A 23,854-nucleotide genomic window follows, 5' to 3' on the forward strand; every position below is an offset into this window, starting at 1 on the left:
ATGCAAATGATCCAAAAAATTTCTTTATAACACTTCATCTAAACATGACATAACCCTCACTTTCAAACCCTAAAAATGCTAATAGAAATCAGTTCTTTGTAGATTCCATAAACATTCAATATTTTACGAAAATTCCATACGTATTTTCAATATAACAGGTGTGGATGTCCAATAGATATTTAGGATAGCATCCACATCTGTTGGATCGCAAAAATTATATCCGCATCCAATCCATTAACCAACGGTACAAAAAAACGGACGAGACGATTCGGATCCGCGCATTCGATCCCAAATGCTCACCCCATGAGAGTTGATTTAGGATGGCAACCCGGGTCCCAAATAAGTGTCTCCTTATATGAAAGTTAACAGGGGTGTATTGTATCAGGATTTATCTTGATACAATTAGATACTAGTTTTACCTGAATCTAGTGGATTTATAATGTTTCTTAAAGAATCTTTAAGATTCTTATAAATATATGATTCTGGTTTATAAAGGATTGCCTTAGGAGTAATTAGATTTTTAAAAGTTGAAGTATATTACCAATTAGTAATATATTTGAAAAAACCAAGGTCATCATGATTCCCTTTTAAAAAAATCCAAAAATTGAGATGGTGTGGTGGAGGTGGTGGTGGTGGCGGTGATGGTTGGTGGTGGTTGGTGTGTGGCGGTGATGGTTGGTGGTGGCAGCGATGGTGGTGGTGGAAAAACATAACATTTCGTGATAAAAAAAATTGTTCATAAGAATCCATGAAACTCTTGTGATTTGGGTTAAGATTGATATGAGATAATAATATACATGTTTTGCCTACAAATATCCATAAGAATCCATATATATCTTGTCCTTTAACTATCTTAAGAAATCTTAAACAAATTGAATACCTAGGATATTTGTGGAATCTAAAACGGAAAATGGGTCATTTGTCCAAATATTTTTAAAACATAGTTCTAGTGGACGAGTAAAAATTATTACGGGTGAAATGGACAAAAAAAAAATAACAAGGATGAAACTGGATTCATCCTCTGTTTACATCCTGATTATTTTAACATTTTTGTCCATTTAAACAGTATCAAAACCTAGATGTCTTTTTCACCCAGAAATTGTTGATTTTGGTCTTTTTAACCAATTTTGTGAGTCTAAAACAATCCTAATTGAATATCATGGATATTTAATGAATCCTTATATATCCTAATTGAATACGTATGAGTTTTTAGGATTGTTAAATATCCATATAAATCCTAATCCAATACACCCCCTAAAATTCTATCCCCGTTAAATGCTGAGCACATTGTGGTTGACTGGTTGGATCGTAGTTTTACGAGCATTTACAAAGAAATCTGCTTCTATTTTTTTTGCAAAGAAATCTAGAGATGCACATTAAATTTATGCGCTAATACATTTCGGCCCTCCAACTACAATACGCATTACCTTATCCTCAGTTCTTTTTGCCAATCATTACTGCATCCCTGATTCTTCTTCCCCCAATCATTACCCCGCAGAAAGAAGTGATCATCCTAAACAAACACAAACTAGTAAGAAATTGGTTGGTTGTTAGCTTAAATAAATAAAAAATAATAATTAGAAAACGGCTCAATGCCTAAGCAGCACTTGTCACACTATTTTTACACAATAACGACGCCAACTTGACAGGGCAAGTGTCCAAATACAACATATCTGACGAATGTTTTGAGGTAAATGTTGCGCTGCTATATTTTAATATGGTTGAGCAAGTTGCCATATCTGATATCCCTATCATCTGCATATGTTTATTATTTGTATCAAGACTTAATTCCACAACTCAACCAATTCCATCACAACCACTCCATTGCAGGTACAATAGCATCGATTGACCATAACAGAGAAGAAAACAGCACTAGAAGAAGAAAGGCTTGAAAAAGACCAGACACAACCAACAAAAACAAATGAAAAAGAGTCCACTCCACGTTCCATATAACACACCATGACCTGGCTGCTCCTCCTTCTCCTCCTCCTATAACCCCAACCCCCACTTTCTTTTTGTCTCTCTCTCTTTTCCTCTGCTCTCTCTTCAGAACTTCAAACTCTAAATTATTTTTCTAATCAGAAAAATCTGAGAAAACAAAGATCCCTTTTTTAGTTTACTTAGATCTTTTTCAAGGGTTTGTCTTTTGAGGGTTTGAAACCCAGAAAAAAAATATTAGTTGCTCATATGAAATGAGAAGAAGAAATAAACAAAAAGAAGAAGAAGAAGAAAATGGGTGGAGTAACTTCATCAATAGCAGCTAAATTTGCTTTTTTCCCTCCAACCCCATCTTCATATACTGTTATTACAGAAGAAATAACACCATCTTCTTCATCATCAACAGCAGCAGCAGGTGATGATGCAGCTAAGAGTAAAAAGACCCTTTTTGTAATACCTGAAGTACCAAAAAGAGATAACGTTGATGTGTTGAAACTGAAGACTAGAAGAGGGAATGAAATCGTAGCCGTTTATTTTAAGCATCCTAAGGCTACTGCTACTCTTCTTTATTCTCATGGAAATGCTGCAGACTTAGGTCAAATGTTTGAGCTTTTTGTTGAATTAAGTCTTCGTCTCAGAATCAATCTCTTGGGGTAATTTCATTTCTCTTTTCATTTTTACTTATCTATGTGCATGTGGGTTTGATTTTTTAGGTTATAAACTTTGATTGATGAACAACAGAATTTCCGAAAGTAAGAAATTTGAGCCTAATTTGGAAATTTATGGATGGGTTTTGTTTCTGGGATCTGTTTACAACTTGGATTCTTGGGGCAACAGAGAAAATTTCTGTTTCTATAATTAGGATTGGATTTATTTGAAGTATCAAATTTAGTTTGTTTTGGTGATAAAAATAGCTTTAGGCTTATGTAATGCACTCAATTGGATCTTGGAGAATCTAATTTTTGGTATCTTCATGACCAGTCTAAATGCTCAACCCATAACTAGCATGGATACATTTCAATTTGATTAATGGAATGAGGCAGAAATTTTTCTTGAGATTGAAAGAGAGATGATATCGTTTACGGGTGGTATTTGCGTGCTATATTTGTTTGTCACTTGTTGTTGTTGAACTTCGACAAGCTTTTGTCTCGGATCGTAGTTTTTCCTGAAATAATCAGTAGATGGACACTACGTGGCACTTGCATCGTTATAGTTGCAAGTTTCAGATGCAGTATTTCGGGTCTTCGGAGCAACTGTCAAGAGTTTAAAGTTCTCCTTTAGAAACAACATGCCTTAATGGGCTCTTACATTTTTACCTACGAGATTTAAGGTCTTTGTTCTGTCATTTGCATTCTGTTCAGTATAAAGTTGTTAAATTACTACCTTACTATATATTTATGTTCTTATTCCTCTGTGTTTGGAATTCATGGCATTTATAGGCACTTCAGATGCATTCTTGTTACTCTTATAACATCTTTCTTGTTTTTCGTTGAGTAAAAATGCTGATATGAGAATCTCCCGTCGAACTGATGTTGTATATTCCCTTGGGATGGTTCATGAACTTTGCAGAAGTACTTTTACATGCCAGTTGTTAAGTTTTAACAAGTCTCGAGTATAGACACTTGAAAAGACGTTCATATTTGGTTCTTCATATGTTCTTAGTAACAAAATGAATTTAATGCTAATATCTTATCTTTTTGTTCTTCTTTGAACCCATGGTTTACAGGTATGACTACTCTGGATATGGACAATCGACTGGAAAGGTTGGATGCTTAGATCTCTCTGTTTCATTTTTAGTATCAATTTTGGTTAACATTCATGGGTATTTGAATTTAGAATAACCAAATCCACCTGTAGTTGTAATGATATAACTTGAATGAGGAGCTACCATCATTTATTGAGATCTATGTGGCAGGAGCATGTAGTGTATGTCCCCCGCTCTTGACTCGGAATCAAGCTAACAATTGGTTATGCAGCGAGCCCTAAATTCTTCCTGAGATTAGTGATGTTGGTAATTGAGTTCCATAATAATTCCGAGGAGTATTTTCCGATATCATGTCTGATAGTAATCTCATTAATCAAACATCAAGCTACCGTGGGTAACTCATCCGTCCTACTTACAAAAGCTTTAAAGCGTTGTAAGGAGAGATGGGAAGTTTTAAATACTAAAAATTGATGACCCTCAACTCTTCAGAAAATCATATACATGCATGACATATTTCAGGAAAAGAAGTACTCCTTGTATCTAGTGTTTTTCTTAAAAAGATTTGTCTAGTTATATTTGGTGTCAAACTTTGTTGATAATTTTAAGTGGGTCACCACGGAAGGATTAGGAAACCTTAAAACGGTGTTGCAAGGAAGCTATGGGCACCAAGTAAACTACGTTTACCATTCAGGAAGGGACAGGAAGACAAGGCAACTTCCTTGATAATCCTCTTTCAAATTCTTCTATCAGATTAAATAGCAACTGTCGCACTTTGAAGATTGAGATGTCCGCTATTATCTGACCTTTTTAGCATAAGTTAGGACAATGTTTACTTACAGATGATTTTGTTTTATATTGATGTACTTAAGATTGCACTTAGAAACCATTTGGATCTTCAAAAGGATGATGTATTCTCTCTATCATTATTTAAACTTTCTGTTTTTCTTTTTATTTGTGAAACAGCCAAGTGAATCTAACACGTATGCAGACATTGAGGCAGCATATAAATGCGTCAAAGAGCAGTATGGAGCGAAAGATGAGGAAATAATCTTATATGGTCAGTCTGTTGGAAGTGGTCCAACCCTAGATCTGGCTTCTCACTTACCAAACTTGAGAGCAGTAGTTCTACATAGTCCGATTCTCTCTGGTTTGAGAGTTTTGTACCCTGTAAAACGAACATACTGGTTTGACATTTACAAGGTAATGATTTACCACTAAAATTTACTTATCTGTTAAGATATATAATATGAAAGCTACCACTAATTCCTTCTACTTTTCAGAATATTGACAAAATACTTTTGGTGAGCTGTCCAGTTCTAGTAATTCACGTAAGTATTTTGGTGTAATTTGCAAGTTGTAAACAAATGATCCTTGTGGAAGTTTTGTCAAGAGAGAACATGGAAGTGACAATTTGTTAATTTTCCTCCAGGGGACAGCGGATCAAGTTGTTGATTGTGCTCATGGTAAGCAGCTTTGGGAGCTTAGCAAGGAGAAGTACGAACCACTGTGGGTAAGTGGAGGTGGCCATTGCAATCTTGAACTATACCCCGAATATATTAAGCACATGAAGAAATTTATATCAGCCATTGGCAAGTCAAAGGCTTCGTCTACTAGCAGTTCCAAAAGCACAAAAAAGGAATCAACTAGTGAGCAGACTAAACTTTTGGAGAGTGCAAAGTCTGAGTTATCTGAAGTTGTGTCTGACCAGCCACCAGAAGAAGCCTCAAGAAACAGTTTAGATAGCCGACTTGAGAAATCTAAGAAGCCTAGCAAAACTGAAAAATCACGGATGAGTGTTGACAGGTACAGAAGAAGAAAGGGCTTGGTGTGGTGACAACAAAAGCAAAACAATTCACTAAGGATATGAGCTAAGAAAAGGTACTAATTCCGTGCTTTTCACTGTGTCCCCTCGCAACGTTGCAACACTTCATAGGAAGGCTAGAAAAGATTTTAATGATGATAATCTGTGGTCTTGAATTTCGAACTCTGGGGATAAAATAGTCTAAATTCCAATACCATGAAACTGTATTTGTGACCACTATGCACTCGAAATCATATGTATGTATTTTTGTCTGAGTGAGTTGAATTAAATGGAAACAGAATCATTTGCTTTCCTGGAAACCTGAACTTGTATTTTTTAGAAACCTCTCTAGTTAATCAAGAAGAGCTTGTTATTTTTTCTAGTTATTTGTCTGGCATTCTTGTTTTCTTCGCATCTCAGTTCCTTTCGGCTTCAAGCATATAAACATAATTGAATCCTTAAATACTATCACCTGCAGTGTATATATTGCACTCCATTTACTATGCAGATACTCATATTGATGATATATAAATCCAAACCAGATGAAAAAATATATCAAACAGATGATTATCGTGTGTTAAGTAGACTAATAGTACCTATTACAAGATTTATATAATACGATTAAGATCTGAAAATAGGGAGAGAAATCTCAAGAACTAGTATTAGGTGTACTGGTTATGCTGGCCCATTTGTCTGTGACTGAATTTGGCGATACTGGTGGATAATTCTTCAATAGCTTGGCATCATCAGTCAATTCTCCTGGTTTCACCACCTTTGAACCCTCTACTTCAATTTCTTTTAGAACCTCCAAAACCTCTGCCATGGAAGGTCTTGCATCGGTATCTTGTTGCAAACACCTATAGGCCAACTCTGCCACTAATGTCATCGTCTTCCTTACACTAGCATTCGTATTGAAACCCAACGACATGTCAACCAACTCATGTAGAGCGTCACCGTGGATCTTGTTAAGTGCCATGGTCGACAAATTGATTTCGTGTCGATGCCTATTAGTATCTACTGCAGGCTTCGACGATATAAGCTCACACAAGACAACCCCAAAGCTGTACACATCGCTCTTATCTGTAAGTTGATAACACTGGTAGTAGTCAGGATCAACATACCCAGGGGTCCCTTGAGGAGCTGTAGAGACGTGAGTGACGTCATTTGGGAAGAGGCGGGAGAGCCCGAAATCTGCTACTTTGACGTGAAAGTTTTTGTCCAGGAGTATGTTGTTGGTTTTAACATCACGATGTATGATGTCAGAAGCATGAAGGTATACTAGTGCATCAGCACTTTCGATGGCGATGCTCAATCGAATAGGCCAAGTAACCATGCCTGCACTGGAATGTTCTCCATGGAGGTGATCGGCCACCGTGCCATTTGCAACGTATTCGTAAACAAGAAGAAGTTCTCTGCTGTGGCGCGAGGTACAACCGTAGAGGGAAACCAGGTTCTGGTGTCGTAGGAGTGAAAGTATATTAACTTCATTCATGAACTGTTCAACTCGCTTGCAATTGTTCTCGTATAACCGTTTTACTGCAACATCACGCCCATCTTTAAGCTTTCCTGCATATATAAAATAGGAAAAGATGATTCCCTCGTCCATGAATGATTTCAAATACTATAATTCACAGAAAGAATCAGAGGGATCTGCCATGTTCTCTTACCATAATAAACAGTACCAAAGCCACCATCACCAAGTTCTTTGGAGGAGTCGAAATTGTTGGTGGCTTCTTCAAGTTCCTTATAGGAAAAGATCGGGGTGTTGAAGTAGGAGCTTCCTTTTTCAGGGTCTGGTTGCATGGAGAGATCAGGAGAAATGCTTCTAGATATCAGGGTTGAATTTTTGTGAAGATCGTTTTTCTGACGCCAGCGTCGGAATATGAAAATTGCAGCAAGGATAGTTAAAAGACTTGCCCCGGCTCCAGTGCCTAAACCTGCAGAATTCATTTAGCTATATATTAACCCCAACATGAGAAGGTGTTCCATGAAATAAAGGAAGAAAGGGGAAATTCTGAGAATGAACAATTTAACACTAAAAAAACAGTATCTTTGATATAACCGCGCAAACGGATGGGAGTTGTGCATATTTACCTATTGCAATTTTGCTCTTTCGTTTTGACTTCGAATCTGCAGCATAGCCATGAAAAACAGGATTAGTGCCATATCCTACTAAAACTACTCAGTATGACACCAAAACAATCCTACTATATAACGCCCCATGATTGCTCTTAATCAGCTGATGAATTTAAGGAATTGCAATAAGTAACTCCTCAACATAGCAGGAAAAAAAAAACCATATTAATTTGTATACCGGCTCTAACGTTAATAGGAGGAACACATTCGGATGGTCCACTAATATTATTAGCACGACAGTGGCCTCCACCGTTGGAACACTCTAGACACTTATCTTTTAATCTCCATTTCCAATAAAAATCAGCAGTAAAAAGAGAAAACGGATTATTATCCTTGGGAGTTGATGGGTTATGAATTAAGGGTAGAAAAGCCTTTGAACACAGAGGAAGAGAGTAAAAATCAAGGAGCTGAGATTGATTGAGCTGCTTTGGGTAACTATAGTATAAAATATACTCATTGGGGCAACCATCATATTTTATAAGCTCACCAACAACAGCATCATCAACTTTTTGCTTTCTATCGCATTTGAAAAAAGTGAGATTATGGCTTATTAACTCGAAAGAAAAAATTGAAGAAGTATGTGATGGAGTTATGTAAGTGGCATCACAGTTTTTTGATTTCAATTGTTGTTGAAGAAATTGATCATGAATAAGAACTGTTTTATTCCGCCAGAGATCTTTAACTTGATATCTTTTCTCCTCTGTGGCCATGAGTGTGGGTTTTTCTGCGGTACAATCTATTGGCAAATCTCTACAATCATGATGGGTAGTGTTGGAGTAAGTGGGATAAACTTTTCCAGGGACTCTACAATAATCAGAGGCTTCACATTTTGGTTCTTGATCGGCCAATAACGTGCTACTTAAGAAGAGAAAGATGAAGAAATGGATAACAAGAATTGGAATCATTGTGTTCCTCAACTAATGATTACCCAATCAAGAACAACTCTTTGCAGACCAATAAGAAAAATTTAGTTAAGAAGCCTACACATGATATGAGCACAGTATTCAGGGACCAATGATATTTTCCGCTTTCCCAAGTCGATACGTTAAGTTGACTTAGACTTTATGACTTAAAGACTTGGAAAAATTGAAAGGTAAGGAAGCTCCCGTGAAACTAGAGTGCAAACCAACCACAAAGTGATTGCAGCAAGGACTTTTCTTTTTCTCATTTTGATTGTGATTTTTAACTGCAAACATGATTAAACAAGATTTCTAACCTGGGTTAATCTGACCGTTGGCTGTGAAAACTGGTCTCACTGACACATGACTTCCGCAACAAATTTCACATCACCGGGGTCTAGGACACATTTTTCATACGAAATAAACTTAAAAAACTAAAAATATAAGCTACAGAATTTTTGAAAAATTGAACACCACTCAAAATGAACACAGAGAGGACTAATACATATGAAAGGAATCAAAGATTTTGTGGGTATGAAAGGTTGTATTTTCTAAAGGATGACAAGTCAAGTATTTTGATTAAACCAAACAGAAAACTGTCCTATGCAATCAAAAACGAAGAAATTAGCTCGGATGGATTCCTCTGTAGTTTTAAGGTGTTGAAATCTAGGACCTGGGTTCAAAGCTCATCTGCAACCTAAAAGGTGATCCAGAGAAAGAAACTTGGCATAAAATTAACAGTTGAAGAAAACTATACCGCATTTTTTATGATATGGTCCATCCTTACAAAAACACACGACGAGACCTTTCTCATTGACTCCACAATACCCACCGCTTGCTTGACACTCAGTACATGGTGATTTACGCCATTCTAAAGTGAACCCTTTTTTCATAAACGGCATATAACCGTTAACCTGACCTGTTTTAAAGCTTGGCTCCACTTCTACGGGAACATGAACCGATAACTGGCATGATAACCTATCATAAAGCGATTCCCCGGAAGGAACAAACCCGGCGAGAGAATAAATCTTGCTATCAGATGAAGATACACAAGAAGTATTCACTGGATAAATGTAATTCTTATATAGATGACGACTGAAATTGGTGCAAATGTAAAAGAATGAAAGAAGCTGAACTCCGGAACCCAATTTGAAGGGACTTTGATCATTGAAAGTAGAATTTCTAAAAGGAACAGGACAGCTACTATGTGCAACTGGATTCTCTACTCGAAATGATCTATTGCCGTAATGGATATCTCGAATTATGTAATCATATCCTGCTGCATATAAAATGGGTTCATTCTTCTTACAAGTAATGTTAAATCCTGGATACCCACAAAAGTCTTTTTCAATCCAAAACGGGTAGCTAATATTCAAGCCGTTTCCGCAATCTTTAGGCTTGCAGTCTTCGTACCGATGGTCGAGTGGTAAAGCTAATTTGATTAAGCTTAGGGTGATAATAGTACCCATTAGCAGGATCAGATGAAAACTGATGTTTATATTCATTTGAATGAAATGAATTGGAAGAGAACAAAGAAGAAGAGACAGATGGAAACTGTTGAATAACTGGGATGTCATTAACATGTTCTAAGGATTGATATTTGACTAGTCTTTTGTTAGTTGTACTATATTATTAGTATAATTTTGTTTTTTAATATACTTGATTACTTCAAAGCTACAAAGTCTTACCGTTGAACATCACAGATGTGAACATAATAACTTCTAATGACAGATACTGTTAGTAAAATATTACTTGGAGTGGTGAGCTATTGTGCATTGAGAGATTCTTATAAGAATAGGTATGATTGAATAAATGGCTCCTATTTTTGGATGAAATGCAGAAAATAACGAAAAAGAGAGCAGGAAGCAGTAGATAGTGGACACCTTACCAAACAACCCCATTTGGAGCTGAAATTTGAGTATATAAAAGTGCTCCAAATTGGTAGGGGGTGTAAGGGAGATAAGGCGGAATATCTCCTGTCCAGGAGTTGACATTATCATGCTCATATATAGCTAGGAAACATGGTTTGCCAATGAAAAGAAGATGGTTCGTGAAAAAACAGGGGACTGACTAATTCAATGCCAAAATGGAAAAGTACTTAACAAGTTTCTGTCATTTGAATTTTCCGGGCAAAGTAACAGAAAGTGTGACTTGATCCCAAACTCCAACTGTGGAAGAATTGTAGAACAATATGCTAAGGATTTAGGATTATACGAGAAGAAAGATCCCAATACAATGAAGCTGCAATTAGGAATGGCTATTTGCTTCAGCATAGACTGCAGCAGCATTAGTCACTAAAAGAGACTGTTTCCGGTTAGGAGTGGGTATACGGGGTGATACTCATCAGATGAATAGGAACTTTGAAATCAAGACAGGAAATTGCAAAAGTTGGGAGTGACCACGATATATAAGATTCTTGTTCATTATCAGAAATGAAGAACTCTAACCTTAATTACTAGAAACTAGAAAAGTAAACAGAAGTTGCCTGGGAGGAGAAACTATACCGTGAGTTTTGTCATCTACACCAGGTGGGATAGACGCAACAACTATGAAGGGTGGGGTCAATGCACCATTGCAGCTGTCGTAATGGGGGTGATCTTCACAAAAACATACAAGAACACTACTCTTATCAAATCCGCAATATCCACCGCTTTCTTCACACCCAGTACACGATATTTTATCCCATCCTAGAGAGAAACCTTTTTTCAATAGAAGCATATAATCCATGTTCTGGCCTTCAGGTCCTAAACTTGGCTCTGCATCCAATTCTACAGGCACTCTAACTAAAGACTCGCATGTCAACGGATCCATAACAAAATCTTTCGGAGGAGTAAATATAGCAAAAGAAACAAGGTTATCATCCGAAAAAGAGCTTGCACAAGAACTAGTCACACTATACGCGAAGTTCTCATACTGAGGATAATTAAGATTGGAGCAATTGAAATAGAATGAAAGTTCCCGAACATTGAAACCAGTTTTAAAGGGACTTTGATCATTGAATGTGGAATTTTGGAAAGGGACGGGACATTCTTTATCGGCTATGACCGGATTCTCCACCCGTAATGAATCGTTTTCATAGTCGATTTCTCGAATTATGTAATCATATCCTGCTGCATTTAAAATGGGATCATTGTTCTTACAAGTAACTCCAAATCCTGGTTGCCCACAATAGTCTTCTTGCATCCAGAACGGGTATCTAATTGTTCTGCCACCACAGGTTTTAGGCTTGCACGCTTCAAACCGAAAATCAGCTGATAGAACTAGTTGAACTAAGGTTAAGAAGATAGCAATGTGAAGTATGAAATGAATATTGAACATTGAATCCATTAGGAAGAAGTGAATACTGATGTTGAAGAATAGGAGATGAAGAGAAGGGTTTGAAATAAGGAGGATTGATGAAGATTATTAGTTTAACATGTTTCTAGCAGAGATATTAGACTTGCATATTTTTCACCAAACTTGATGGCTTCAGCACTAATTGAGATGTGACAAGTAACACCAACTTCCAAAGATAAAATTTGTAATCTAATAAGAGAATTATATTAAATCCTATGTATTCAAGGATGGATATATCAATACCCAAAAGGATATTAGAAGTTAACAATAGGGCAGACTTTTTCTCCATGTTAGGTTTCTATCATAATCACCTAACTAGCATGGGTAATACTAAGTCTTAGGCTCACTACATAATCTAAGAAATTTACAGAAGGTGTGTAAATTACCCCCACCTTTGCAAGCTTGAGTTAGAAAAAGTGGGATAGAAAAACAAGTATGCATACGAATGCAGGATATATCTTAAAACGCACAAAAGAATGTGGGAGTAAAATTTGATTTGCAGAAGCAAATTTCAGGAAACAGGCTAGAGAGGTAGGTGAGAAATATACTCCCATTTTTTAAAGAGTTCACCTACTTAATGGACAATTCTGCTGCTTAAAATACCAGCTGATTGCCCGCAAGGTGATGTGTCACCCCCGTGGCAGAGAGAATGAAAAATATTCACCACACGTGGCCACTAAATGCGTTTCCGAAAAAGCACGCATATATTTCTCGTCGGTTTTCTCATATCTGAATCTGATGGTCTTCTCCTATACGGTAAAACACATACGATTGGGTTTTGAGACTTTCATGATTGATGTAATATGTCTCAGAGGAAGACAATTACAAGAGTTGATTGAGTTTGGAGAAATTTATTTAGCCCTAACTCGTAGGATTTGATTCAATTAAGATACAACAGTATATTGAGAATGGGGGATTTATATACATTAGTAGGGTAAATCTCTTGATGATTAGTATTAAGAATGGTTGAGAGAAATTTTAAGAATTAGTATTTAAAGTGGCACTTGTTTCAGCGGAAAAATTCCATGAGCAATTTAATCTCTTTTATCTTCCGAACAATTTCATGGGTCGATCTTCAAAGAATGGAGTTTATGATCTTGATGGACGATATTGATCATGCTTAAATTCCACGCAAATTTGTTTCGTTGCTTTAGTTCAGATGTCAATCTTGTAACCGGAAGAAGAAGAGCGAAACTTCGATCAAAGAGAGAAGAAAGAAAGAAGAGAAACTGAACAAAGACTCTGAGAAGTATAGCTGACAATGTGGATAGCATAAAATGTATCCTCTCTCTGCCAGTGAGTGCCACGCCAGCATGCGGGTATTCTGCTGTTAGATTAAGCTGTCAACATAGCAATTTCGCTTAATGGAAAGTAGTCAAATTATTACTACTTCTACATTTGGTAGTTTGGTACTAATAAGTTCTCCTAATTTCTAACATCCCTCCTGCAACCGAGATATGATTCTTGTTTTAGTTAAGAAAATCATCTTCTTAAATGATTGAGCAGTACCAACTAGTAAGACCAAAGAGTTGCAATTCGAAGGGGCCAACACGACACGAGCACTTCCTGTGGGACCTTTGAGGGGCTTGATCAGTCCATATCTTATGACATGCACAGAGTTGATTAGTTTGATTCTATGCTTAAGTCTACAATTTAGAACTTAGAGAAGTGCCACAGATGGTGTTAGGAACTAAGAAGCGTCATAGAGCACTAGCAGAGGTAGGCGAGAAATATTAATAGAAACTAGATATAAGTTAGACTTGGAAAGTTTTTGGAGTCAATAACAAATGGGCAAATGACCCACTAGCCTTTACTTAGCTCTACCTCTGTTGGATATGGCAGCAAGACAATTGTGAAAAGATGAGCTATAGGGACAAGGGATTGTGAAAGGAATGGACCATTTTTAAGGCTGAAGGAGAATAAGAGAATAACAAGCGGAAAAGGCAACAAATGATGTGATCAGTGGAGAAGAAAAATGCACTAATGGATTGTCTACTACTTGGGTTGGGGTTGGTGATGCTTTTTCTTAAAGCTATGATTTCTAGATGTTGACTTCAATGACTACCAAATGCCATTGACTATTGACTTCTATAATCCAGTTGTCCCTTAATGGAAACTTGGCCAACCCACCACCACCGTGATGCCGAACCCAAAAAGGGAAACAATCATGGTGATGGTTAGTCTCGCCTAAGGCCGCTAAAATAAAATGTAGTCGAACATTTAAAGCAAATGGCTTAGGCATAACCTCAAGGTTATGCAATGAAAAGAAAAATGGTTCATGCAAAATTCTTGCAAAAACAGGGGATTGTGAAGTTAGAATTACCATGTTTGCAACTTATTGGATGAGATCCTTCAACGCAAATACACACGAATTTAGTATCTTCGGAACCGCAACGTCCACCGCTTCTCTGGCAGTCATTGCACTCAGTTACCGATGAATTCCATGTCAAAACAAAACCGTTTTTCACCAAATCGGAGTATTGCTTTTTCATCAAAGTATTTAAATTTTCCACGTCATCCATCTCAATTGGAACACCAACTAGAGACTCGCACTTCTCTGAGCTAGAATTCAAAAACTGAAATCCTCCTTCTCCATGGATGATTGTTGCATAGGAAGTAAGACTCTTATTTGAAGTTTTCGCGCAAGGAATAGGAAATACGAAGTATTCTTTAGGAACCAAACTACAGTTATAGAAGAAGTATAAATCAATGTGGTAATCAGTAAACGAGAAAGGTGATCCAACGACGGTGAAATTCCTATGAGGAATTGGACAACTTGGTTCATCATAAATTGCAGCAGCATTAGTCACCGAAAGTGAATGGTTTTTGTAAGAGATATCGCGTATAAGGTAATCCCCGTCGGATATATGAAGAATAGGAATTTTATGATCAGTGCAAGATATCTTAAAGTCAGGGTGACCACAGTAAGATTCTTGTTCATCATCAATCCAAAATGGATAGCTTATGGTTAGATTATTATTGCCACATTTCTTGGGTTCACAAGCTCTGAATTTCGGGTTTTGATTGTTTTGTCCTAAAACAGGTTCTAGTAGGAAAATGAGAATGACAACATTGAGTAAGAGTGGGAAGAAGAATTTATTGAAGTACATGTTTTGATAACTTTGGAATGAAGAGTTACATAGGAAGAACAGTGATGCACTGAAGAGAGCGTAAGAGAGGGAAAAGGAGAAGAAAAACATGAGGAGGTGGTCATGTTGATATTTTATAGGGTAATGTTGAAATGCGTGTTGACGTGGCGTGTGGATTCTTGACCACAATGCAGATTGTATTAGACAGTGGTACAAGAAAGCAGCGCCAACAACTTTCAAATGGCCCATTCACGAGATATGCAACACGTATGTCATCCTATACCTAATGACAAAAGTACCCTTACTGCATCACGTAACTACTACTTCAGATTTAGATTACGGTGGAAATGTTATAAATACCATCGATTATTGTTGACATTGTACAAATATCTCCGAGGGATAAAATATAATTTTTTTGGAGTCAACTTGAGAAAGTTGCGTCCATTTTTGGAAGCAACTTGTGTTAGTTGCGTCCACTTCTGAAAGCAACTTGCACTAGTTGCTTCCACTTTTCGAACGATAGGGGTTTCTTTAAAAATTGAATAAAAATATATTATAAAGGACGGATTTTAAGGAGTATTTAAATAATGTTTCCTATGTTATGTGAGTTGTTAGCACACTCGAATTTTCAGCTAGCAACCCTCCCCAATTAAATATATTATGTAAATGCTTCAGAAAAACAAACATGTCACAAAAGATTACGTTATTATAACGTATCCTTGTGCAGTGTCAAGAAAATTCAAGGAATATATTCCTATGAATTTTTTTCTCCTAGACATAATTTCAAATTGGTTGTGAAAGCATTGTATCTCAGTGAGTGTGATTTTTACAACCAACTGACAAATTTACTCGTGAGAAATTTTAAGAAATTTCTCAGTGGGTAATCACTTTGGCATTAATGGTTCCAAATTTACTAGGCTAGGGAGTAGGATGTATGACAATCTTATCGATATTCTCAACTGCAGATTACCATAATAACAGAACTACTAGCACTGACATTTACTGCCACGAGAAAATCACAACCACCATTTTCAGCTTTTGTACTTATGTTATATGGCCTACAATAAGTGCAAGTATTGCTAAACCTTTTGGGTTATGTGGAACATATCCAACTAGAAGCTTTGGGGTAGTTTAGACATTTTAAGTTTAACATAGGCAACTACCTCACGCCTAGAAAGGAAAGGGATAGAGAAAGACTTTGGATGGTATTAGGTTGGTTTCAACCGAAAGTTCTAAAAAATGAAGACTTTCTCCCTTAACATTTTACATGCTCAAAGTGAAGATTCTTATGTCTTGCTGATGTAACCTCTGCAGATTTTTAAGTTTTAATAAGACCTTGTTTTTCACATTCCGAGGATTTCCAAGACCATTGCAATAGTTTACTTTAACCACTAGGCTAAACCCCAAAAATCAGACCATCCCTAGTTGTTGTTTTTTTTTTTCCCCACAACCATCGCTAGTTATAGGCATAAAAAGTTCAACTAGCAGCCATTACCAGCCAATGTTGAATAGCGACTGTAAAGTGTAAACGCCTAAACGGTATAAGTAGAGTTATGGCTCATGGGCTTTTTGTTAGAAGCCCATGATGAAGACGATACCGATGACCGATAATGAGGATAAGTAAGTAGTAAGAAAGATCATGAAAGGAACATACCAGGAGATGGTGCAGCGGCGGCAGAAGATGGATTAAAACATGCATCATTTCCATCGAGACAATAACAGGTGGGATTATTTGTTGCAGTGTTGTATCCGCATGTTCCACCAGATCTCATGCAAGCTGGACACCAGTTGATGCTGATACCACTTTCATCTTTGAGATAAGTCACATTGAAACCCAGCTTTATAACTGTAGGCAGTGTTTCTGGCCTAGCCATAAGATCTTTTATAAAAGCACTCATAACTGGTACTTCGACAGTCCTGTTACATGATGAAATGTGCGGAGTATCAAGGGGGGATTTTAACAAAAAATAAGCATCATTTGAAGCTGAACTGTCTGAACCAGCGTCGTTTTTTTGACATTTGAACTTATACTGATCCCGAATGTTGATATCAGAACAATCCGAGAAAATAGAAATCAGCTGATAAACATCGGGAGAAGGCAATTTGAATACGGCAGATACATAAGGCGTCCTTGGATATTTAGATGCGCAAGCATCATCCGCCAGATCCTTATTTGTAATATTCATAACTTGGCTGTCTAGATTAATATCCAAGACACGATATATTTCATCTAAAAATTTTATTTCTGCTATATCTCCCTTATAACAATCCAGCTTGTAACCGGGAAGCCCACAGTAATCAGGCCGGTCTCTGCCATCGTTATGATGATCTCCATGAAATGGAAAGCCTACGTTTACACGATTTCCACACACGAAATTGCTTTTACATTTCTCGTACCTTTCCGGATTATATTCCTGAGCAATACAAACATAGGTGTGAAACATTAAGATGGACAAGATGATAATAACGGGCTTAAGGAACAAAAGGGAATCATTTGAACCATGATGAGGAATCATATTAGAGAGAGGAAAAGAAAAGCTAGAGAGCTAATTGAAACTGGGTATGCTGAAGATATATCAGGTTAATTAGCTAGGAATTGAAGTAATTAATGAGACGTTGAACTAGTCTTGTGAAAGAATTTTTTTTCTTCCAAGAAACGTTTTATTTTTTGTAATTTAAATGACATTCATCAAGTTCAAAGGCGGCTGGTTTTGATTAGTCATGTACAAAGAAGGAGACTGGAAACTCAGGAGGAAAATGGAACACTAGTTTTCTGTATACTATTGACCAATAAAATCTCAAAACAGTACTAATTTTATTCTATTTTTTTTAATAAGCAAATAGAAGCATCCGATTAAGACATAATGGAGTTTTCCCCACAAATGTAAGGTACAGGAGCTGCGGCCTCATGGTTTAGATAAGTCTTCCAAGGAGTGGAATCTTGTTGGAAATGTTGGAGAAAATACTAATAATGTAACCGAGAAGAAGATACTTAGCTCAAAATAATGTTGTTGATGTTGTTGCACAGAAAATGTAGAGGCACGTAAACTACGCTGTCCTAAAGGCAATATCGCCTGTCATTCCTCTGAGATGCTACAGCAGTTGGCGAGTCACCTCCAGGATACAACTACAGTTAGTACCCCTCAATGTAGCATACAATGAGGGTACCCTTAGAGCTTGGCAGAACTTAAAACAGTAGAAGAAATGTTTACAGAAAAACAGAGGGAGAGTAGAAGAGATGTTTCTCTGTGGTATGTAAAATGAGCTCAAGACTCCTCCCTTATATAGTGTTTAACACGTTACAAACGAGAGGAAAAATGCATGCAACCAAACCATGTGTATGACAGAAATACTGGTAATGTTGGGTTAAAAACAGTGTTGCTTTTGTCAGGCTTAGAGCAGTGTGTTGTCAAGAAGCCAAGCCAAACATGTACGGACAAGAAACCCAAAACAAATACGTACAGACAAGAAAGCCAGGACAAACATGTGCAGACAAAGAAAGCAAGACAAACACGTACAGACAAGAAATCCAAGACAAACATGTGCAGACAAAGAAGAAGATTCTTCTACATGTGTGTAAAACACGTACCAAAAGTTTCAGCAAAAAGATAGGATCTAATGAACCCACACCCACACCCACACCCACACCCGAACCCGAGCCCGACCGGACGGCGACGGCGTGCGTGCTTCTGTGCGAAGCACCGCGCGTACGGGAAAGGCAACCTTGCACTAGTCTAAGCCTTCCCTCCAAGCACAAAAGTCTAATGACCCAAGGGCCATGCCCTTATAGCCAATTCTATGGTATTTATGTCTAAAACTCTTTAAATTTTAGTCAATGTGGGACTATTGTTTTATCTATTCAAAAGAAAAAACAATTAATGGGCAATAGGTCTAGGGATCAAAACATAGTCCATAGAAAAATTGGTAATTTTAAAGCGTTTTTTCTAACAATCCCCCACATGAATGATAAAACATATCGACGAAATACGAGAAAACATAATACATCAATATTAGGCTAAGGTGTCCCAGAGATTGAACCTTAACATAGTGAGAGGTTACCGGAACTGCTTGTTGTTTCGGTGAACACAATGTCTTGAACCGTCAACAGTGAGTGCAATTCAGAAATAACAACCACACTTTGATGTCTCAAAGAAAAAGAAAGCTGCCAAGCTCTTGCCGTTGTGCCCGTTTTGGCCGTGGGCTAAATCCCGGACTTAATGAATGTCTCTAGAGAAAAAGCTCAAATTCTCATAGGAAGCGGCCCCACTTCCAACATCCACATAGGTGAGTCCATTAAGAGTGTCCTGCCACACTCCGCTTTAAGCAAAGCCATGGAACTCATTAAGATCTTGACAGATCATCCTAAAACATGCAGGCAGCACTATCATACGGTTACACCATAGGGAGGGACAAAGATAGTGCTTTCTCTCGACATCACCAAAAATTAGTTATCTCATTGAACCTTGATCTTGGAGCTCCATTCACAAGGTTGAGTGTCCTTCATGGCGATTTATTCTATGAGCTTGAGTCCCATCCCCTTCGATGTGGATCTAACTACCTCTCTAGATAACCCTTTCGTCAAATCTGCAATATTCTCTTTAGACCTTACAAAGTCTATAGAGATGATGCCAGTAGAGAGTAGTTGTTTCACTGTCTTGTGTCTTCTTCGAAGATGTATAGACTTTCCGTTGTATACACTATTCTTTGCGCATCCAATAGCAGCTTGACTGTCACAGTGGATTGCGATCGAAGACACAGGCTTGGGCCAGAGTGGAATTCCACCCAGGAAACCTCGTATCCATTCAGCTTCCTCTCCAGCTTTCTCCAAGGCTATAAACTCAGACTCCATGGTGGATCGGGCTATACATGTCTGTTTGGTAGACTTCCATGACACAGACGCACCACCAAGTGTGAAGATGTACCCACTAGTGGATTTGCACTCATCTGAGTCTGATATCCAGTTAGCATCACAATACCCTTCTAGCACAGCAGGATACTTCCCAAAACTTAGCAATAGTTTGAAGTTCCTCTCAGGTACCGTAGAACTCTGTAGAGAGCATTCCAGTGATCCTGCCCAGGGTTGCAAGTGTACCTGCTTAATCTACTCACAGTATAGGCAATATCAGGTCTTGTACAGTTCATTAAATACATAAGACTGCCAATAACACGAGAATACTCAAGTTGATAAATACCCTCACCCTTGTTCTTTTTCAATTTGCAATTGGGATCATAAGGAGTAGTTGCAGGTTTAGCATTTTCATGATTAAATCTCTTAAGCACAGTTTCAACATAATGAGATTGACTAAGACTATATCCATCAGACATCTTTCTGATTTTCATCCCTAAGATTACATCAGCAGGGCCTAAGTCTTTCATGTCAAAGTTTTCGTTAAGCATGCTTTTAGTGGTATTATACTATCAAGGTTACTACCTAATATGAGCATATCATCAACATATAGGCACACAATAACATGAGAATCATCCACAGATTTAATGTAAACACATTTATCAGATTCATTAACCTTGAAGCCATTAGATATCATTACATGATTAAATTTTTCATGCCACTGTTTAGGTGCTTGTTTTAAACCATACAAAGATTTTTTCAGTTTGCATACTTTATCTTCAAAACCTTTCACAACAAAACCTTCAGGTTGGTCCATATAAATTTCTTCATTCAATTCACCATATAAAAAAGCAGTTTTAACATCCATCTGATGTATATGCAAATCATAAATAGAAGCAATAGCAATCAGCATCCGGATAGAAGTGATTCTAGTGACCGGTGAATAGGTATCAAAGAAATCTAATCCTTCCTGTTGTCTGTACCCCTTAGCTACCAACCTAGCTTTGTGTTTTTCTATAGTTCCATCTGTTCTAAGTTTCCTTTTGAAGACCCACTTGCAACCTATGGTTTTACTACCAGGAGGTAAGTCTACAAGCTCCCAAGTTTCATTTTGTTGAATGGAATCCCACTCATTATTTGAAGCTTCTTCCCAGAAGGGAGCTTCCGGAGAAGTCATAGCTTCCTTATAGGTTTGGGGTTCAGACTCTACCGTAAGAGTCACAAAATCTGGACCGAAACCTTTCTCGGTTCTGACCCTCTTACTTCTTCTAGGTTCGGTTTCAGCATCTAGAGACGGGGGTTGACTAGTCGAAGGAACATCTGAGAGATCATCGCGGACCCTTTTATGAGGTCCAGACCCTAAAGGGAAAATGTGTTCGAAAAACACTGCATCTCTGGATTCCATTATGGTGTTCTCACCAATTACCATGAACCTATAAGCACTAGTGTGCTCAGGATATCCTAGGAAAACACAATCTACAGTTTTAGGTCCTATTTTGGTTTTCTTGGAACGAGGAGTGGCCACCTTGGCCAAACACCCCCACACTTTAAAGTATGCATAGGACGGTTGTCTTCCTTTCCATAACTCATATGGAGTTTTGTCGGATTTCTTAAATGGAACTCGGTTCAAGATATAGCAAGCAGAGAGAATTGCTTCCCCCCACAGGTTCGAAGGTAGCCCTGAACTAGCTAACATAGCGTTCACCATATCTATGAGTGTTCGGTTTTTCCTTTCAGCTACTCCATTCGACTCAGGTGAAGAAGGTGCAGTAGTTTCATGAATGATGCCATTAAGTTTGCAGAATTCTCCTATAGGTATCACATACTCACCGCCTCGGTCCGACCTAAGAGTTTTAATAGTAACACCTCTTTGGTTTTCTACTTCAAGTTTATATAATTTGAAAGCGTCTAAGGCTTCATCTTTACTTCTAAGAAGATAAACCTGACAGTATCTTGAGTGATCATCTATAAAAGTGATGTACCATTTTTTCCCACCTCTAGTTGGTGTTGATTTCAAATCTCCCAAATCGGAGTGGATTAGTTCTAGGAGAGTTGTACTACGTTCAACCTTTTTGTTAAAGGGTTTTCTAGCATATTTAGATTCAACACAAATTTCACATTTATGACCTCTGTCAAATTTTATTTTAGGAATGCAGCCTAATTTAGCAAGTCTTTCAATAGATTTGAAATTAACATGTCCTAGTCTATCATGCCAAACATGTGAAGAGTCACAAACATAAGCAGAAGAAGATGCATTATCATTCAAGTTCAAAGAAAGTACACTAAGCTTAATCATGTTATCAGTGACATATCCTTTTCCTACGAAATCACCACCTTTAGAGATTACAACCTTGTTAGACTCAGCTACAAATTTAAAACCTTTCCCAAGTAAGATGGTTTCTGAGATAAGATTCTTGCATATGTCCGGGACGTGATACACGTCATTCAATGCGAGAGTTTTTCCTGAAGTGAGTTTTAGTTCAACCTTGCCTTTTCCCACCACTTTAGAGGTAGAAGAGTTTCCCATAAACAATTTCTCATCGTCTCCTACTTTGTTATAGGAGGAGAAAGCATTTCTGAACTTACAGACATGCCTAGTGTCTCCAGAATCAAGCCACCAGTCTCTCACATTGGTCACATTAGAGACAAGGTTGACTTCAGACACCATGCCAGTAAAATATCCAGAATCATCTACTACGTTTGCCTTATTTTTCTGTTTAGGATCATTTTTGGTCTTTTTAGGTGCCCTGCAATCTTTGGCCATATGACCAGTTTTCCCACAGTTATAGCAGTCGCCTTTGATGGTGTTTTTGGAGACACCACCCTTTGGATTAAGATGGTTACCTTTGGAGTTACGTTGTTTGTTACGTTTACCATTTTTGCTGGATTCTCCGTGCCTTTTCTTTGACGCAGCATTATCGTCCAAGACATGAGCTTTGTTTGACATGTCTTTGCTCAGCATCAGGCTCTTGTCCTTGCAGCACAGAAGTTCCTCCACCTGGATCTTTTTCCCCAGCTCCACCATGGTGATTTCACGATTCTTGTGTCGCAGCCTCCTCTTGTACTCGTTCCATGATGGTGGTAGCTTTTCAATCACTGCAGATACTTGTAGAGATTCATCAATATGCATGCCTTCAGCAAGAATTTCGTTGATGAGTAGCTGGAGTTCGACGAATTGTTCTACAACAGGCTTTTCATCAGTCATCTTATATTCCAGGAACCTATCCACCAAGAACTTCTTGCTTCCAGCAGCTTCAGCAAGATATTTTTCTTCTAGGGCTTCCCATAAATCAAAAGCAGTAAAATTCTCTTTTGCATTATAAAAGTCGTACAAGGAGTCATCCAGACAGTTAAGAATACGGTTTTTGCACATGTAATTTTTCCTAGTCCACCTATCCAGTCTATCTTCATAACCACGGTCATGAAGCCTTCTTGAGGGTCTTTCTAAGGCAACTTCATCTAGCCTTTGGTCCTTCAAGAAGAATAACATTTTGGACTGCCATCGTTTAAAGTCTTTGCCACTAAACTTTGGGGGTTTGTCTACAGTACTCTTTCCCATGTTGTTACAAAATATAGTAAAGAGGATATTGCCTTTAGATTGTTGGAGAAAATACTAATAATGTAACTGAGAAGAAGATACTTAGCTCAAAATAATGTTGCTGATGTTGTTGCACAGAAAATGTAGAGGCACGTAAACTACGCTGTCCTAAAGGCAATATCGCCTTCCACTCCTCTGAGATGCTACAGCAGTTGGCGAGTCACCTCCAGGATACAACTACAGTTAGTACCCCTCAATGTAGCATACAATGAGGGTACCCTTAGAGCTTGGCAGAACTTAAAACAGTAGAAGAAATGTTTACAGAAAAACAGAGGGAGAGTAGAAGAGATGTTTCTCTGTGGTATGTAAAATGAGCTCAAGACTCCTCCCTTATATAGTGTTTAACACGTTACAAACGAGAGGAAAAATGCATGTAACCAAACCATGCGTATGACAGAAATACTGGTAATGTTGGGTTAAAAACAGTGTTGCTTTTGTCAGGCTTAGAGCAGTGTGTTGTCAAGAAGCCAAGCCAAACATGTACGGACAAGAAACCCAAAACAAAT

General features: G+C 37.7%; 2 protein-coding genes across 6 annotated transcripts; one reads left to right on the forward strand and one right to left on the reverse strand.

The window, feature by feature from the left end:
* Positions 1-1,894: 1,894 nt before the first annotated feature.
* LOC113275397 (alpha/beta hydrolase domain-containing protein 17C-like) lies at positions 1,895-5,826 on the forward strand. Its single transcript, XM_026524886.1, has 5 exons — positions 1,895-2,591; positions 3,665-3,701; positions 4,607-4,843; positions 4,924-4,971; positions 5,073-5,826. The coding sequence occupies exons 1-5, from the start codon at positions 2,233-2,235 to the stop codon at positions 5,475-5,477; spliced, it is 1,086 nt and encodes a 361-aa protein (XP_026380671.1). The 5' UTR covers positions 1,895-2,232; the 3' UTR covers positions 5,478-5,826.
* Positions 5,827-5,930: 104 nt separating this feature from the next.
* Positions 5,931-17,665, reverse strand: LOC113275396 (LEAF RUST 10 DISEASE-RESISTANCE LOCUS RECEPTOR-LIKE PROTEIN KINASE-like 1.2). Of its 5 annotated transcripts, none has more exons than XM_026524882.1 (4): positions 16,559-17,665; positions 7,539-7,574; positions 7,112-7,381; positions 5,931-7,010 (listed from the first exon to the last, which is right to left on the reverse strand). In XM_026524882.1, exons 1-4 carry the CDS (start codon positions 17,418-17,420, stop codon positions 6,094-6,096), a joined length of 2,085 nt encoding a protein of 694 aa, XP_026380667.1. In that variant the 5' UTR covers positions 17,421-17,665; the 3' UTR covers positions 5,931-6,093. The 5 variants fall into 5 exon arrangements, with proteins under 5 accessions (XP_026380667.1, XP_026380666.1, XP_026380669.1 ...); XM_026524881.1 differs by lacking the exon at positions 16,559-17,665 and adding an exon at positions 14,139-15,025; XM_026524884.1 differs by lacking the exon at positions 16,559-17,665 and adding an exon at positions 10,984-12,033.
* Positions 17,666-23,854: the final 6,189 nt, after the last annotated feature.

This window comes from Papaver somniferum, chromosome 4 (assembly GCF_003573695.1).
Source record: "Papaver somniferum cultivar HN1 chromosome 4, ASM357369v1, whole genome shotgun sequence".
Lineage (NCBI taxonomy): Eukaryota > Viridiplantae > Streptophyta > Magnoliopsida > Ranunculales > Papaveraceae > Papaver > Papaver somniferum.